The sequence below is a fragment of the Leptodactylus fuscus genome, chromosome 4 (genome assembly GCF_031893055.1).
Source record: "Leptodactylus fuscus isolate aLepFus1 chromosome 4, aLepFus1.hap2, whole genome shotgun sequence".
NCBI lineage: Eukaryota > Metazoa > Chordata > Amphibia > Anura > Leptodactylidae > Leptodactylus > Leptodactylus fuscus.
This window is the reverse complement of record NC_134268.1, coordinates 185,357,151-185,374,709: the sequence shown is the minus strand read 5'-3', so window position 1 is coordinate 185,374,709 and position 17,559 is coordinate 185,357,151. Positions and strand designations below refer to the sequence as shown.

The following is a 17,559-nucleotide window of genomic DNA, read 5'->3' as shown; positions in this document are numbered from 1 at the left end:
ATACTGAAGGCAGCACGAGATAAGAAAGATTTAATTTACGAGAATGCACACATACAAATATTCCAGGATCTAGCCCCAGCCACCCTCCAGAAGAGGCGTACGATGCGTCCACTATTGGAAGTTCTGAAGTCTCATAACATTCAATATGCATGGTTGTTTCCCTTTGGCTTGTCGATAATAAAGAATGGGAGACGGTTTAATGTCTTCACCCCTAGAGACTTGGATCACCTCTGGGAACCGCTGGGCATCCCCCCCGTTTCTGTTCCATCTTGGCTGCCAATGCCCGGAGAGCCTGCCACTGCAGAACCCACCTCCAACATGTCCGGACTTTTGCATACTCCGGGGCGTTTTCGGTCACCTAAAGCTAAGAAACAGCTCCTCCGTGGGCTGGATACGAGACAGGGAGATCGTTAATTCTTTCCTTGCCCTAACATAGAGATCTTACCTGATAAGTGTTTTAGTGGGATAGTTCTAGATGTCTGAAGAGATTCTTGCCCCGCTTATGTTCCAATGGACGTTGAGTCGTTATAGCTATTTTTTCTGTTTATTGAGACAATTTATTATCAGCTAGTGTTTTTCTTCCCTCCATTGGTTGCTACTTCAATTGCTCTAATGTGTCATCCCACTATGGTTTGTTCGCAAATTGTATTTCTTGTGCATAGTATATAAGAGAAGTTTGGGCGTGACAGCGTCCTTTATTTGTCTTCATCTCAGTTTTGTTTTTTGTATTTTACTACCTTGGTAGTTACTGTATTGATGCCTTTCTACTGTCTAATTGATATTTGACTGTTATAGACCCTTATATAGCAATAGTTCTAGTCGTCATTTGCTATTGCTTCAACAGAAGTATATTCTTAGAGCAGTGTTATACCCTTCATTGATGCATTGATTTGAGGATAATTATTGTTTATTGTTCTCTTGTCTCTGCTCCTCCTCTTTTCTGCACACCCCCCACCCATTCCACTCTTAGTTGTTTCTCCCCTCCTTGGGACTCTTTCTCCTCTTATTTTAGGTGTGCCGAGCTCCAGTCTTCGACACTGGCAATGTCCTCTGAATCAGAAGCCGTCTTGCATCTTGTGACGCTAAATGCAAATGGACTCAATACTCCGAACAAAAGACACCATGTGATGCATCTTCTCCACAAGTGGAAAGCTGATATTGCCTTCATACAAGAGACCCACTTCAAAGGTTCGAAGATTCCGAAATTGCCAGGGACATTCTACCCAACCAGTTACCACAGCACCCACCCTAATTCGGCATCGAAAGGCGTATCAATCTTCATAGGAACCAATGTACCGTTTACATGTGCAGCTATGCTTGCAGATCCAGATGGCCGCGCAATATTTGTTAAGGGTCATATTGCATCAGTCCCTTATACTTTGGCGTCTCTCTATACACCCAACAAGAATCAGACCTCTTGGATCATCCAGACCTTAAACTCGCTAAGCCTTTTCGCTGAAGGCCATCTGATACTGGGAGGGGATCTCAATGTGGCCCTCAATCATTTGATTGATTCTTCTGCACCCAAAGCACTGCTATCCCAGAGATCGGTAGGCGCGATCAACAGAGCTCTTCAGGACCTGCATCTTGTCGACTCTTGGAGATTCTTGAACCCTAAGGGCAAAGACTTTACTTTCTATTCCCCCACGGCTGGGACATACCACCGGCTTGATTATTTATTTGTTTCCCGTGAACTCTTACCTCTAGTCTCGCATGCAAAAATTGGTTCCATCACAGTCTCTGACCACTCCCCCGTTTGCTTAATGTGCAACTCCGAAAAGTTCCGAAGGGTCAGTGGTCGTAGCGATTGAACGAGTCTTTACTGGACTCTCAGAACAATCAAGACTTCATAGACCGACATCTAAAGGACTACTTTGCATATAATACTACTCCTGATGTCGCCTCTCCGGTAGTCTGGGAGGCGCACAAAGCCTACATTAGAGGAGTTCTGATATCATTGGCAACGAAAGTGAAGAAGTCGAAACAGGCTGAACTTGACACTATTCTCAGTGACATCGCGAGACTTGAGAGGGTGCACAAACGGACTAAAGCTGAAGCCACGCCGAGAGATCTTACGACACTGAGGGAAGAACTCTTAGATCGGCTTAATATGAGAGCAGCAAAACACCATTTGAACTTTTGCCAATTACTTTACGCACATGGCAATAAGGGGGGTCGACTCATGTCCTCGTTGATACGTAAAGCCAAACAAAAGACGTTCGTATCAAACATTAGAACTGGGACTAGTTCTCTAGCTAGCGATACTTCGGAGATAGCACAAGAATTTGTGAAGTACTATTCTGGTCTATACAACCTAGACTCCCTTGACACAGACACTGATGGTTCGGACAGAGGAGTGATGATTGAGAGCTTTCTAAAGGATCTTACTCTGCCCACGCTATCTCCTGACAAGACTGAATCTCTGATGGACCCCATATCCCACGAAGAGCTGAAGGATGTGCTTGATAGCTTTCCGACCGGGAAGAGCCCAGGCCCGGATGGCCTCCCCCTTCTCTATTACAAGAAATTCCGTTCGACCTTGATACCTCCAGTTGCAAAAATGTGCAATGAGCTACTCCAAGGTGGACGTCTACCGACCCAGACCCTAGAGGCTCACATCGCGCTCATCCCTAAAGAGGGAAGAGATCCGACCTCCTGCAGTAATTATAGACCCATTTCTCTATTGAATTTAGACCTGAAGATCTGGGCCAAACTTCTCGCCACCAGGATGAAGCTGTTAATCCCCGAAATTGTAGATCCGGAACAATCAGGCTTTGTGGTAGGCCGTGAGGGACGGGATAACTCGGCTCGTTTGTTATCTTTAATTCACAAAGCTAGGAAGGATAATCTCCCACTTGTCTTGTTAGGGGTGGACGCCGAGAAGGCATTCGATAGAGTTTCTTGGGACTTCATGAAGGCTACTCTCTTAAGATTCAACTTCCCTCCCCCTTTTGTAGAAGCTATTTTTTCGTTATATGCAGCACCCTATGCCAGAGTGAAGGTCAATGGTACATTGTCAACGGCGTTCCAAATCCGGAATGGGACCAGACAGGGATGCCTGCTCTCACCCACGCTCTTCGTCCTTGTACTTGAGACATTACTACAGAAAGTCCGACAAGATCCAGAGATTCAAGGCATGCAGTCCGGACAAGTCCACACCTCTGCTACCGCTTTTGCAGACGATGTTTTGTTTGTGATCACCAATCCTGAAGTTGCTCTCCCTCGGATCACTGTCATATTGACGGATTATGGTCAGGTTTCCGGGTATAAAGCAAATCTGGAGAAATCCGAGATCCTTAACATCTCCTTAAATAGGCAGAGAGTGACTGCCCTACAGACGAATTCTCCATTCCAATGGGCTGTTTCATCTATCAAATATCTGGGCATACACCTCACACAGAAGATTGAGGATCTATACGATAGAAATTTCCATACTCTGCTTGGATCCTTGCAGAAAGATTTGGACTCCTACCAGCATCTCCCTTTGTCCTGGTTCGGTAGGAAGAGCCTTATTCAAACGTACCTCATTCCCAAAATACTCTATAAATTGGCTATGTTACCCATATATATCCCAAGGGTCTTCTTTACCTCATTAAGGTCAATGTTTACAAAATTCATCTGGAGACATAAAGTACCCAGACTCCCGTGGTCTCTCTTGGTCAAGCACAGATCGCAGGGTGGAATCGGGCTCCCCGACACACATCTTTACTACCAGGCTATACAGCTTAGCTGGTGGTCTCACCTCTTATTTCCGATCAAGGTCAGCACCGTCCAGTTATCTTCTGCCCTACTAAGGGACTTGTGGTTGGCACGCAAGACAACGCTACATCCAGATGCCAAGAACCCCCTCTTTCGAGGTGCACTCGAGACCTGGCGAGCTTACGGACCGGAATTAGCGCCTAACCCATCGCCGTTGCTCCCGGTCGCCTTAGTACCTGACACCTTGGGCGAGCGACAGCGCAAGTATGATTCAGTGTGGTCTTCCTTTAGACAATTGAGATTACAAGATGTGTGGGACATGGACCAGAATAAGGTGAATTTGGACCTCTCACAGTCGCCAACTTTTCCAAAATTGTCTTTTTTGCATGCTGAGCACGTCCGTTATTTCTTGAACAAGCTAAATGACTCATCTGATCTGAGAATCCAACTGACACCTTTCGAAAAGATGCTGTTATCACAGACAAGGATGCTCCGGGAAAACCTCCTCCATATTGCACCGCTTTGTCACCCCTCCGACTAGCTATAAACCTGCATATATCACCTCCTGGGAGAAAGACCTGGGAATTCAACTCACACAAGATGAAGTGGACAATACCCTAAATCATTCACATGGTTTTTCCACGTGCATCCGCCTGCAAGAGAACAGTTATAAAATCTTATCCAGGTGGTACCGGACGCCTGAGTGGCTAGCTAGACACGGCTTAAGAAGTGATTCAGAGTGCTGGAGATGCAAAGCCCGAGATGGCACTTATCTGCACATCTGGTAGACCTGTCCAGTCATTAAAACCTTCTGGGACACGATCGCCGAGCGGATAGAAGGAATCACCAGCTCCGCTATTGACCTAACCCCTGAAGTGCTGTTCCTGGCGCGACCGAATCACACCTATAAACCGACTAGAGACAGACTTGTTACGAGCCTACTGGCAGCTGCGAAGCTGTTAGTCCCGCGCTACTGGCTACAACCAGTTGCCCCCCCTCTGTGTCTCTGGGAGAACACGGTTCATGATATTGCAAGACTCGAAGAATTGCTTAGCTGGGCGAGGAGAACGCATGATCGATATGAAAAGGTTTGGAGCTCATGGCACAACTATTGGAGGCGAACACACCCCTACTGAAGACACTCTCTGACTTATATTGTCTACAGTCTCTCTGTTTTTCAGACCGCCTCTTACCCACCTATAACCCTTTTCCTTTCTACTCTGCTCCACTGCATTTTTTTTTTGAATCAACAGGAATGTTTCTGATATTATGCGTGTTTTGTAATAAGTTACGCACTGTTATTCTTCTGCCTCTTTTTGGCGGTCTAATTGAACGCTGTTTTCTATTTGTATTGCACATTTCAGTGCTACATTTGGTTGCTCTGCATCGCTTGCATTTACTTTTATTGTATGTACCTTGTTTTACCCATGTTTTACCCTTGTTTTACCCTTCCCTTTACCCCCCTCCCTCTCCTCCCCCCTCCCCATGTCCCTTCACCCCCCTCCCATATTGAAAAAAAAAACAATAAAAATTCTTTGAATTAAAAAAAAAAAACTCACAAAGTGGGGCCTTAACCTTAATGTTTGCACAAGTTTTAGTGCCTTCTTTTACTATGAAGGTTCTGTCAGATTCTCTTTTGTCTTTTGCATTGTGCCATGATTAAACTGCACAGATGGTACATGGATGACATTCATGTGTCACCCATGTCTCCACGGCCCCATTCACTGATGTCAGTGAGCACAGGCTGCAAAAGGGATAGGAACAGGACCTGTCCTGAGTTTCACCCAAGGCACACTGTCCCATTCAATGGACCATGAAAATACACATGTGGCCGTAGAAATAAATGGGTCAGTGTGAAAACCACATCTAGCACGTTGACAATGCACACGACCATGTACTGTACATGAGGCCTTACATGGTGTATTTGTATTACTGTAATGTCTCAGCTGTTGCTTTGCACCTTGATGTTAGACTTCAGTCACAGCTAACACAGTGACAAAGGTTGTCTGTACAGGCGTTGTGCCTTCTTGGTCATTATTGATGCAAAATGCATTATTGATTAGACATTAATAAACATTAATCAATTAATTACTTATTTACAGACCTCAGTGACCAGTGTTGACTTCTGCTGTGATGTGTCGTACACCCAACCATCCTGACAGACCACCGTGTCATTCAGGCCATACATATGAATAGATTCTATATCCCAATCCACTGGACTGTACATAATGCATTGCTCGTGGCCTCCATGTTCATTGCGTGGAATGGTTAAATTCAGCTGCACATCCTCAGTAAGATTTGGGTTTTTCTCTAGGATCCAGTTGGTATTGCAGTGGTGAGGCACAGAGATTCCCATAAACACCTGTCCAAACATATGGAAGGCATTGAAAAAACTAAGGAAACTCAACATGAAGACCAAACATTTCTGAAAGCGACCAAATTCTCCAACATGTTTTAAGATTTCCCCAAAGTCCGTCATTGTCATCTGATTCAAAGTAATGAACGCACGGGACAAGCAGGTAGAAATTAATGGTTAACCGCATCCTAGAAACACCTGTAAAAAGGCAAAGTCTCCTATTTATATGGCTTGTACATACTGTATTTACCTGTATACAGAGTATCATTACAGTTTACAAATATTCACTTCTATTAGTTTACCTGTATACGGTATAGCATTACGTTCTATAGATAATCACTTTTACTGGTTTATGATCTCCCCATGTATAGGTACAAGTCATCAATAATCAGTAATAGAACATCTTCGTGGTGTAAATTGATGGGGTTATGTTGTTATAGACTTTTATCCCTTATCCACAGGACATGGGCCCCCCCCCCCAACCGACAGCGACGCCGAAGACCTCAACCGACCCCCTCCTCCATACTCTATTATGTCCCTTAGAAAGCCCTGCACACAGTATTATGTCCCTTAGAAAGTCCTGCACACAGTATTATGTCCCTTAGTGGCCCCTGTATACAGTATTATAGCCCATAGTGGCCCCTGCACACAGTATTATAGCCCATAGTGGCCCCTGCACACAGTATTATAGCCCATAGTGGCCCCTACACACAGTATTATCCCCCATAGTGGTCCCTGCACACAGTATTATAGCACATAGTGTCCCCTGCACACAGTATTATGCCCCATAGTGGCCCCTGCACACAGTATTATAGCACATAGTGGACACCCATAAACAATTCTTTTCAGACCCCAGAGTATAATAATCGGAGACCCGGGGGAATAAAAACATAAAAATTACTGTTTCTTACCTGTCCCCCGGCTCCTACGCTGTCTTGTCCGCTGTCGACCTTCTTCTATGACGTCGGACATCACATGACCCGGGAAGCAGGCTGGGTTCATGTGACATCAGACAAGTAGGAAGGAGGCCTGGCAGGATCGTGGAGAGGTAAGTAACACTGTTTTTTACGTTCCTTTACCTCTCCCGGGCCTCCAATCAGTATACTCGGGGGTCTGCAAAGACCCCCGAGTATAATGATAGTATTTGTGGGGCCCGCGGTGTCACTTACCGATCCCGGCCCAGCCAGGATCGGCAAGTAAATAGGGCCTGTAATGGCCTATTAAAAAAAAAAAAAAAAAACGCAGCTGTAGCGGCTGTCACCAGGCCCCCTAATGTCCTGGGCCCTGTGGCAGCTGCCTCCGCAATTGTTCCAAAACTATAAGATCTATCATCAAGTTCTTTATATAACTTTAAAGATTAGATTCTCCTCTTTAAAATGCATTTTAAAGCATCAAGATATGTTCATGCAGTTCAAAGATATAGGGCTCTAAAGTGTCTCCCCCTCCTGTCTAAGCAAGCAATTTGCGAAATGTAACAGGAAAGGGAAGGGGACACGAGCAGCCCAGCTGCGTGCCCAAGGACAGAGAAATAATCTGACTCTGCATTACTTGTATGTGACACCAGGAGGGGGGGTGGCAGGGACTCTTCTGTCCCTATTAACCCTTATCCTGCCAATCAGAGAGCATATTATACATTTGATCTCTGATTGTCACATGCACGTACAATACAATTCCCCCTGAGCTTTACTAGTGGGTATTCTTATGTAATACCCACTTAACATAACCAGGAAGTCTATTGGCGCTGTGACCCAGACGTTTACCATTGTCTAGGTCGCAGCGCCAAAAAAAGTTGCACCAAACACTTTCACAACAAATACACAAAGTCGTGAATAAAGTTTACATTTCACCCAATGCCCGTCCTGTCTATACCTGAGCTTTCTACAGTAAAATACGTCTCTAGTGATGTCCGTTACACACTAAAATAATAGCAATAACGATTATCACTAGAGATGAACGTATAGATTGCGAAAATTATTATAGGGGGATGGAAAATAACATTTTTATGTAAAGTCCTATTTAATTTGCACAAAATGTGATGGCGCATTTCTGCAATTTTGGCGTTTCTTTAACACCCGCCCCTGTAAATATATACATGTGTGGTATGTATGAACTCCTCATATCTTGCCGTTTTTTGGAAAGTACATTTTGTTTGCAGAAAGGGATTGCTTAATCCGCACTAGTGTCAAATTTGAATTTTTGTGCAATTTTTGCTTGCAATCTCTGTTTGCGGCAACGCTGCATGAAGGTGGTTGTATATATGAACTATTAAATTGTGTTTTTATATACGGTATGCTGTGCAATCTCAAAAAAGTTAGATTTTGGTTTCACAGTCACAGTTTGGTAGGTGCAGTATAGATTTTTAACATATTAGTGATTAACAGCAAAATCCTGCCTGTCTTCTGTATTCGTGTTTTTGGGAGTCTGAGTCACTTTAAATCAACATTGCATGAAGGTGCCTGTTCGTATACAGTACTAAATGGCATTCTGACAATGCTGCAGGTGTCTACTTTAAGAAAATATATAGGTACGGGGGTTGGATGCTTTTTTAATGTTGCCATTTAGGTTTGATTTGTCCATCTCAAAACTGTGAAAATTGCTCTGGCTACTGGAGGTGCAACATTTCCAGAGACCCTTGGCAGTGAAAGGGTTAAAGAAGAATTTCTTCTTCAATGTGTATTGCTATAATAGTCTACACTGATACACTATAGCAAACCCTGACCTATATGAGGAAGGCTTGATTTAATGGCCTGATTTTACTATGTAAATCTTCAGAGATTTAACCGGTTAAGGACCAGGCCCAAAAGTATGTTAAAGACCAGGCCTTTTTTTTTCAAAACTGACATGTGTCACTTTAAATGGCAATAACTTTGAGACGGTTTAACTTACACAAGTGGTTTTGAGACTGTTTTTTTCGTAACACATTATACTTCATGTTAGTGGTAAATATTAATCAATATTTGTGTATTTATTTATAAAAAAAACTAGGAAATTTGATGGAAATTTGGAAAAAATTGCAATTTTCAAAATGTGAAATTCTCTGCTTTTCAGGCAGATAGTCATACCACCCAAATACATAAATAAATATTATCTCCCATATCTCTGCTTTATATCGGCATCATCTTTTGATTGTCTTTTAATTTATTTTGGACGTTACAAGGCTTACAAGTGTAACAGCGATTTTCTAGATTTGCAAGAAAATTCCCCAAACCAATTTTTTAGGGACCGCTTCAGTTCTGTAAGGAATTATAAAGGCCTGTATAATAGAAACCCCCATAAATCACCCCATTTTCAAAACTACACCCCTCAAATTATTCAAAACAGCATTTGGGATGTTTGTTAACCCTTTAAGTTTTTCATAAGAATAAAAATAATATGGCAGTGAAATTTAGACATTTTATTTTTTTTCATTAATACATTCATTTAGACCTAAAATTAACACATTCACAAAGGGTTAAAGGAGAAAATGCATCTCACATTTTGTTATGCAATTTCTCCCGTGCACAGAAATACCCCACATGTGGGCGTAAACTGATTTTTGGGTACACAGCAGTGCATGGAAGGGAAGGAGCGACACTGGGTGTGTGAACAGCAGATTTTGCTGGAATAATTTTCAGGCACCATGCCTCATTTGCAGAGCCCCTAGAGTACCAAAACAATGGAAACCCCCCAAAAGTGACCCCATTTTAGAATCTACACCCCTCACAGAATTCATCAAGGGGTATAGTCAGCATTTAGACCCTACAGTTGTTTCACAGATTTTACTAACATTGGGATGTGTAAATGAAAAATTACTAAAATGTCACTTTATCCCCAAAGTTTTAATTTTCACAAGGGGATAAAGGACTAAAAGCCCCCCACAGTTTGTTACACAATTTCTCCTGAACACGGCAATACCCCATGTGTGGCCATATTCTGCTGTATGGGTACATGGCGGGGCTTGGAATGGAAAGAGCGCTATTTGGCTTTTGGATGGCAGATTTTGCTGGAATAATTTTAGGTGCCATGTCTCATTTGCAGAGCCCCTAGAGTACCAATACAGTGGAAACCCCCTAAAAGTGACCCCATTTTGGAAACTACACCACTCATAGAATTTATCTAGGGGTATACTGAGCATTTTGGCCTCACAGCTGTTTCACAGATTTTATTAACATTGGGATGTAAAAATGAAAATTTACTTTTTTTCCCAATGAATCGTCCATTTAGCGCCATATTTTTAATTTTGCAAGTAGTTAAAGAATTAAAAGCCCCCCACAGTTTGTTACAAAATTTCTCCTGAACACGGCAATACCCCATATGTGGCCATAATCTGCTGTATGGGTACATGGTGGGGCTCAGAATGGAAAGAGAGCTATTTGGATTTTGGAGGGCAGATGTGGCTGGAATAGTTTTCAGGTGCCATGTCGCATTTGCTGAGCCCCTAAAGTATCAATACAATGGAAACCCCCCATTGTGACCCCATTTTAGAAACTACACCTGTCAAGGAATGAATCAAGGGGTATTATCATTTTGTGCCTAAAATGCTTCCAAAAAATGAATGTCCAAAATGAAAATTTAAATTTTGAAAGAAATATGCCATTTCGGTGCCCCATACATTGCACCCACTTTGTGTTGTCAGAGACCTGCACTCCTAAAACTATTAAGGGGCCATCCCGAGGGGCAAAAAATATATATATGTGGGTGTAAACTGCTGCTTGGGCACACAGGAGGGCTCAGAAGGGAAGGAGCACTGCGCTTTTTAGCTTTTGGGGTACAGATTTAGAGGGACTTTCTGGGGGCCATGTTCCTTTTGGAGAGACCTGGAGGTAACTGTAAACCCCATTTTGTAGGGGCAAGTTTAGGGTCTCTGCAAAAGTGTCATGGCATCCAAAAACCAAACCATCTGCGCTCCAAAAACCCAATAACCCTTCTTCCCTTCTGTGTCCGGCTGTGCCCTAATATCAGTTTATACCCACATATGACATTACGTCCGTTATCCCGGGTACACCAGTGTCATACATGTGTCATACATGTGGCATAAACTGCAGTTTGGGCGCACAGCAGGGCGCAGAAGGGAAGGAGCGCGATGAGGCTTTTGGAGTACAGATTCAGATGTTTGGTATCTGGACGCCATGCCATGTTTGTAGAGCCTGTAAGGTACCAGAAAAGTGGATTCCCCAAAGGAGTGACCCCATTTTGAAAACTGCACCCCTCAAAGAATTTCTCAGGGGGTGTAGTGAGTATTAGTATCCCGGACATGACTGCACAGCGGATGGCGAAGAGGGAATGTGTAAGCGGTGCGGAGTACATTGCAGACACCAAATTCCCTACTATGTCCCAGTAGCTCCTATGATTGGGGGAGTCACTCTGGGGCTCATTTTGGGGGTCACTTCTGGTATCTTTCCCTTGTAAACTGTAAATCTGGGGTGTCTCCTGAAGTACACTGACACAGCTTATACATTCCCTTCCTGACGCCGCCAGTTGTATTCTAATAATTTGGCGATTTTGGGTTTTTTTGTCTTCACATTGGTAGATGCTATATTTTCTTTATTCTTTTGGTGACGCGGCCATATAAGGGCTTGTTGTTTGCGGGATGTGATATATTTTGTAATGACACCATTTTTGGGTGCCTACAACATACTGAATACATTTTATTAACTCTTTCTTGCTGGATTTAAAAAAAAATAAAATCCTGGCATTGAGTTGTACCCTTTAAATTTTTCGCCATGCAGCGCACAGTAAAAGTAACATGTGACCTTTATTCTGCGGGTCGGTACGGTTACGGCGATACCTCATTTATACTATTTTTTTATGCGATACTAATTCTGCAGAACAAAAACACATTTGGGGACATAAATCAGGGATTTTTGCATCGCCATCTTATGAGAGGCGTAACATTTTTATTTTTCGGTTGACAGTGTTGGTTGAGGGCTTATTTTTTGCGGGACAACCTGCGCTTTTTATTGGTACTGTTGTGGGGTGCATATGATTTTTTGATCACTTTTTATAGCATATTTTGTAAGGTGATATGGTGAAAAATCACTACTTCTGGCGGGTTTTTTCCGTTTTTTTTTTTTCAGATGTACACCGTATACATTAAATATTATTTCAGTTTTATTGTACAGGTTGTTACGGACGCGGTGATACCAAATATGCATTGTTTTTATTAATTTTTAGTACTTTTTTATATAGTTCATTTTGTATAGAGAAAAAGGGATTTTTGGGCTTTATAACTTTATTACTTTTTTCATACACTACTTTTTTTTAACTTTTTTTTTTTAACTTTTTCATGTGTCCCTTTAGGACACTTGAATCAGTTGATGCTTTCATGAAAGCATCAACTGATTTTGTATAGTAGCTTGCAGGACACGAGCAGGACATGAGCCTGCTCGTGTCCTGCAAGCAGTAGAGGAAGTGAGACACATCGCTCACTTCCTCCATCGGTCGGCAGGATCAACCAGGTATGTGGGGGCTCCGGTAGTCTGGGGTCACTGGCCAGACCCCAGACTACCTTTTACTGACATCGGCACCCCCCGATCTCGCCGCGGGGGGTGCCGATCAGCTTCAATATGCGGCGGATCCCTTTCGATCGCGCCGTGATGTTTCACGGCACGATCGAAAGGGTTAAAACGTTCAGTCGGAACTGAGTCCGACTGAATGTTGTTGAGGGGGTGGTTAGGTGTTAGTAACACCTAATACCTGCCCTCCCCCCGCCCCACCCCCTGCCTAGTGAGTCTCTGAAGACCGGCCGTAAATTTACAATCGGCTGGTCTTAGAGACCAGGACTGCTGGCCGTAAATTTACGGCCAGCGGTCCTTAACCGGTTAATCTTTTTAATCTTTACTAGAGTATCAAATTTTTTAAAAAATAAAGCAACTTTGCAATAGGTTTTAAATGATGATAATGATACTTATTCTTTCTTGACTTTCCACCAGAGGGCAGCATTAATGGCCAGTGAACTGAAAAGCAGCTGGCCTGGCTCTCCACCGAGCAGAAAAGGGCCCCGCCCACAAACAAATAGAACCACCTATGAGGTAATAGCCATTATGAGCTGTCAGCTGGTTTGCCTCTCCACCAATCAGAGAAGGGCCCCGCCCATATTTCCACCAATCAGACAGCAGCACTGGGTATAAATAGCAGCTCCCGCCACCTATTCCCCTCATTCTTGGTTATTGTCTTGCATAGTAGCCATTCTGTTCCTTATGAACATGTCTCAGAGAGAACGCAGCAGAATAAGCAGGGAGAGGGGAACATCCAGAGCTGGCCTGAAGTTTCCAGTTGGCCGTATTCATCGCTTTCTGACGAAAGGGAATTATGGCAAACACTTCAGTGCTAATGCTCCAGTATTCCTGGCTGCTGTGATGGAGGATTTGACTACGGAGATCTTGCTCTTGCCAGGGTACGAAGCCTGGTGCAGTCACCAAATCTTACCCCATCACTTACCGCTGTCAATGTATCAGGATGTGGACCTGGGTAAACTGTTTAAAAATGTCATCATACCCCAGGGGGCGCTATCACCTGCACTCCTATCTGGGATGTATACCAATACCAAAAACATCTTATCATAAATCTGCAAGAGTATACTCACAGGGGTGAGGCTGATGGCTTGTGATAAGATAAAACAAGAGTCTTGCTTTGAAAGATATCAAATGAGAACCTCAAATCATTAGGAGGTCCTTCTTTTGGGGAAAAAAAAACTACTTCCTTGTAAATGAAATCACATGTACCAAATATACTATGACTTGTGCGTGATGTAAGCCTGTGCTGCGCTACATGGGAGAAAAGTATTTTAGTCTTTCTGTTATTCTTCTCTATTTTCCTACAGTCAGTCCCAACAGGTATCCAAGGACCAAGACAACTAATAATAGAAAGATCACAGAAAACAGAGAAAAACCCATTGGTCTAGACCAGTGATGGCGAACCTATGGCACACGTGCCAGAGAGGGCACGCAGAGCCCCCTCTGCTGGCACGCGTGCAGTCGCCCGGTGCAGGATTCCCCGTTAGTGAGCGATCGCTGCCTTCAGCTGGTTGTGCAAATGCACATCCAGCTGAAAGCTGTCAGTGTAGCTCAGTGTGGGCCCCGCGTACCACGCAGCCTACACTGACTACAGAGTGTGACCTCTGAACCAGCACGGGCGTGATGACTTAGGTCATCAGCATGCGCAGTGAACAGAAGAGAGGACCCCGGCAGCTCTTCAGGTAAGTATATTGTGTATGTGTACTGTCCGGGGAGGGGGCTACTGTGGACCTTTCATGTTGTGTGTGTGGGGGTTACTGTGGAACTTTCATGTTGTGTGGGAGGGGGCTACTGTGGACCTTTCATGTTGTGTGTGTGGGGGTTACTGTGGAACTTTCATGTTGTGTGGGAGGGGGCTACTGTGGACCTTTCATGTTGTGTGGGAGGGGGCTACGGTGGACCTTTCATGTTGTGTGTGGGGGGGGGGTTACTGTGGAACTTTCATGTTGTGTGGGAGGGGGCTACTGTGGACCTTTCATGTTGTGTGGGAGGGGGCTACTGTGGAACTTTCATGTTGTGTGGGAGGGGGCTACTGTGGACCTTTCATGCTGTGTGGGAGGAGGCTACTGTGGACCATTTTATGCTGTGTGGGAGGGGGCTACGGTGGACCTTTCATGCTGTGTGGGCGGGGGCTACTGTGGACCATTTTATGCTGTGTGGGAGGGGGCTACTGTGGACCTTTCATGCTGTGTGGGAGGGGGATACTATGTAGTATACAGGTATAATCTTGTGTGGGGGCCACTGCAGGCCAGATTATAATGTGTGGGGGGGCACTGCAAGGCAGATTGTACTGTGTGTGGGGGCCACTGCGGGACAGATTGTACTGTGTGTGGGGGCCACTGCAGGCCAGATTATAATGTGTGTGGGGGCCACTGCAAGGCTGATTGTACTGTGTGTGGGGGCCACTGCGGGGCAGATTGTACTGTGTGTGTGGGCCACTGCGGGGCAGATTGTACTGTGTGTGGGGGCCATTGCAGGGCAGATTGTACTGTGTGTGGGGGCCACTGCGAGGCAGATTATACTGTGTGTGGGGGCCACTGCGGGGCAGATTGGACTGTGTGTGGGGGTCACTGCAGGGCAGATTGTACTGTGTGTGGGGGCCATTGCGAGGCAGATTGTACTGTGTGTGGGGGCCACTGCGGGGCAGATTGTACTGTGTGTGAGGGTCACTGCAGGGCACATTGTACTGTGTGGGGGCCACTGTGGGGCAGATTGTACTGTGTGTGGGGGCCACTGCGGGGTAGATTGTACTGTGTGGGGGCCATTGCGGGGCAGATTGTACTGTGTGTGGGGGACAGTGCGGGGCAGATTGTACTGTGTGGGGGCCATTGCGGGGCAGATTGTACTGTGTGTCGGGGGCACTGCGGGGTAGATTGTACTGTGTGGGGTCCCCTCACCATTTATATCACACAGTATCTGTTTTATAGCAGACATAGTATTAGTACAGGTCATAATAACATTGCACGGAAACTATAAAACAGATCCTGTGCGATGTAAATAGTGAACATTAATTATTCCAAAGTACCAAATGCAGAGACCTTCACCTTTCAGTACAAGCTCTATAAAGCCCCATTCACATGACTGTAATTTGTGGGTCCGCAATTGTGGATCCACAGAGTTTTAAGGTTAAATTGCCGTGTTGGCAAACCACGATAATGTATTGGGTTATGGGTTGCAGTTTGGGCATTCTGTCTCAAAAAGGTTCGCCATCACTGGTCTAGACTTTCAATGGCGAATCTAAAAGAACTGAGGATCTGAGTTGGTGGAGTCGGTCAATGTTATCCATTTTCGTCTCCCCTTACAGTCCTATGAAAAAGTTTGAGCACCCCTATTAATCTTAATCATTTTTAGTTCTAAATATTTTGGTATTTGCAACAGCCATTTCAGTTTGATATATCTAATAACTGATGGACACAGAAATATTTCAGGATTGAAATGAGGTTTATTGTACTAACAGAAAATGCGCAATATGCATTAAACCAAAATTTGACCGGTGCAAAAGTATGGGCACCTCAACAGAAAAGTGACATTAATATTTAGTAGATCCTCCTTTTGCAAAGATAACAGCCTCTAGTCGCTTCCTGTAGCTTTTAATCAGTTCCTGGATCCTGGATAAAGGTATTTTGGACAAACAATTCAAGTTCAGTTAAGTTAGATGATCGCCGAGCATGGACAGCCCGCTTCAAATCATCCCACAGATGTTCAATGATATTCAGGTCTGGGGACTGGGATGGCCATTCCAGAACATTGTAATTGTTCCTCTGCATGAATGCCTGTGGATTTGGAGCGGTGTTTTGGATCATTGTCTTGCTGAAATATCCATCCCCGGCGTAACTTCAACTTCGTCACTGATTCTTGAACATTATTCTCAAGAATCTGCTGATACTGAGTGGAATCCATGCGACCCTCAACTTTAACAAGATTCCCGATGCCGGCATTGGCCACACAGCCCCAAAGCATGATGGAACCTCCACCAAATTTTACAGTGGGTAGCATGTGTTTTTCTTGGAATGCTGTTTCTTTTTGGACGCCATGCATAACGCCTTTTTTTCATAACCAAACAACTCAATTTTTGTTTCCAAAATGAAGCTGCCTTGTCCAAATGTGCTTTTTCATACCTCAGGCAACTCTATTTGTGGCGTACGTACAGAAACGGCTTCTTTCTCATCACTCTCCCATACAGCTTCTATTTGTGCAAAGTGCGCTGTATAGTTGACCGATGCACAGTGACACCATCTGCAGCAAGATGATGCTGCAGCTCTTTGGAGGTGGTCTGTGGATTGTCCTTGACTGTTCTCACCATTCTTCTTCTCTGTCTTTCTGATATTTTTCTTGGCCTGCCACTTCTGGGCTTAACAAGAACTGTCCCTGTGGTCTTCCATTTCCTTACTATGTTCCTCACAGTGGAAACTGACAGGTTAAATCTCTGAGACAGCTTTTTGTATGCTTCCCCTGAACAACTATGTTGAACAATCTTTGTTTTCAGATCATTTGAGAGTTGTTTTGAGTAGCCCATGATGCCACTCTTCAGAGGAGATTCAAATAGTAGAACAACTTGCAATTGGCCACCTTAAATACCTTTTCTCATGATTGGATACACCTGGCTATGAAGTTCAAAGCTCACTGAGGTTACAAAACCAATTTTGTGCTTCAGTAAGTCAGTAAAAAGTAGTTAGGAGTATTCAAATCAATAAAATGATAAGGGTGCCCATACTTTTGCACCGGTCAAATTTTGGTTTAATGCATATTGCGCATTTTCTGTTAGTACAATAAACCTCATTTCAATCCTGAAATATTACTGTGTCCATCAGTTATTAGATATATCAAACTGAAATGGCTGTTGCAAACACCAAAATATTTAGAACTAAAAATGATTAAGATTAATAGGGGTGCCCAAACTTTTTCATAGGACTGTAAGTTAGAGCCAATAAATTTTCAACATGAAACTGACAAGGGAATACTCTACAAAAAAAAAAAAAAAAGTCTACAGATTTTATTAGATTCTGGCCA

The 17,559-nt window shown here is 43.9% G+C and overlaps 1 protein-coding gene across 1 annotated transcript in view; it reads right to left on the bottom strand.

The window, feature by feature from the left end:
- LOC142200849 (solute carrier family 22 member 13-like) overlaps positions 1–6,184 on the bottom strand; it is a 38,336-nt gene extending 32,152 nt beyond the window's left edge. Inside the window, exon 1 of the mRNA XM_075271493.1 lies at positions 5,804–6,184. Coding sequence (XP_075127594.1) covers positions 5,804–6,184 — 381 coding nt within the window. The remainder of the gene's footprint in view (positions 1–5,803) is intronic.
- Between the last annotated feature and the right edge of the window lie 11,375 nt (positions 6,185–17,559).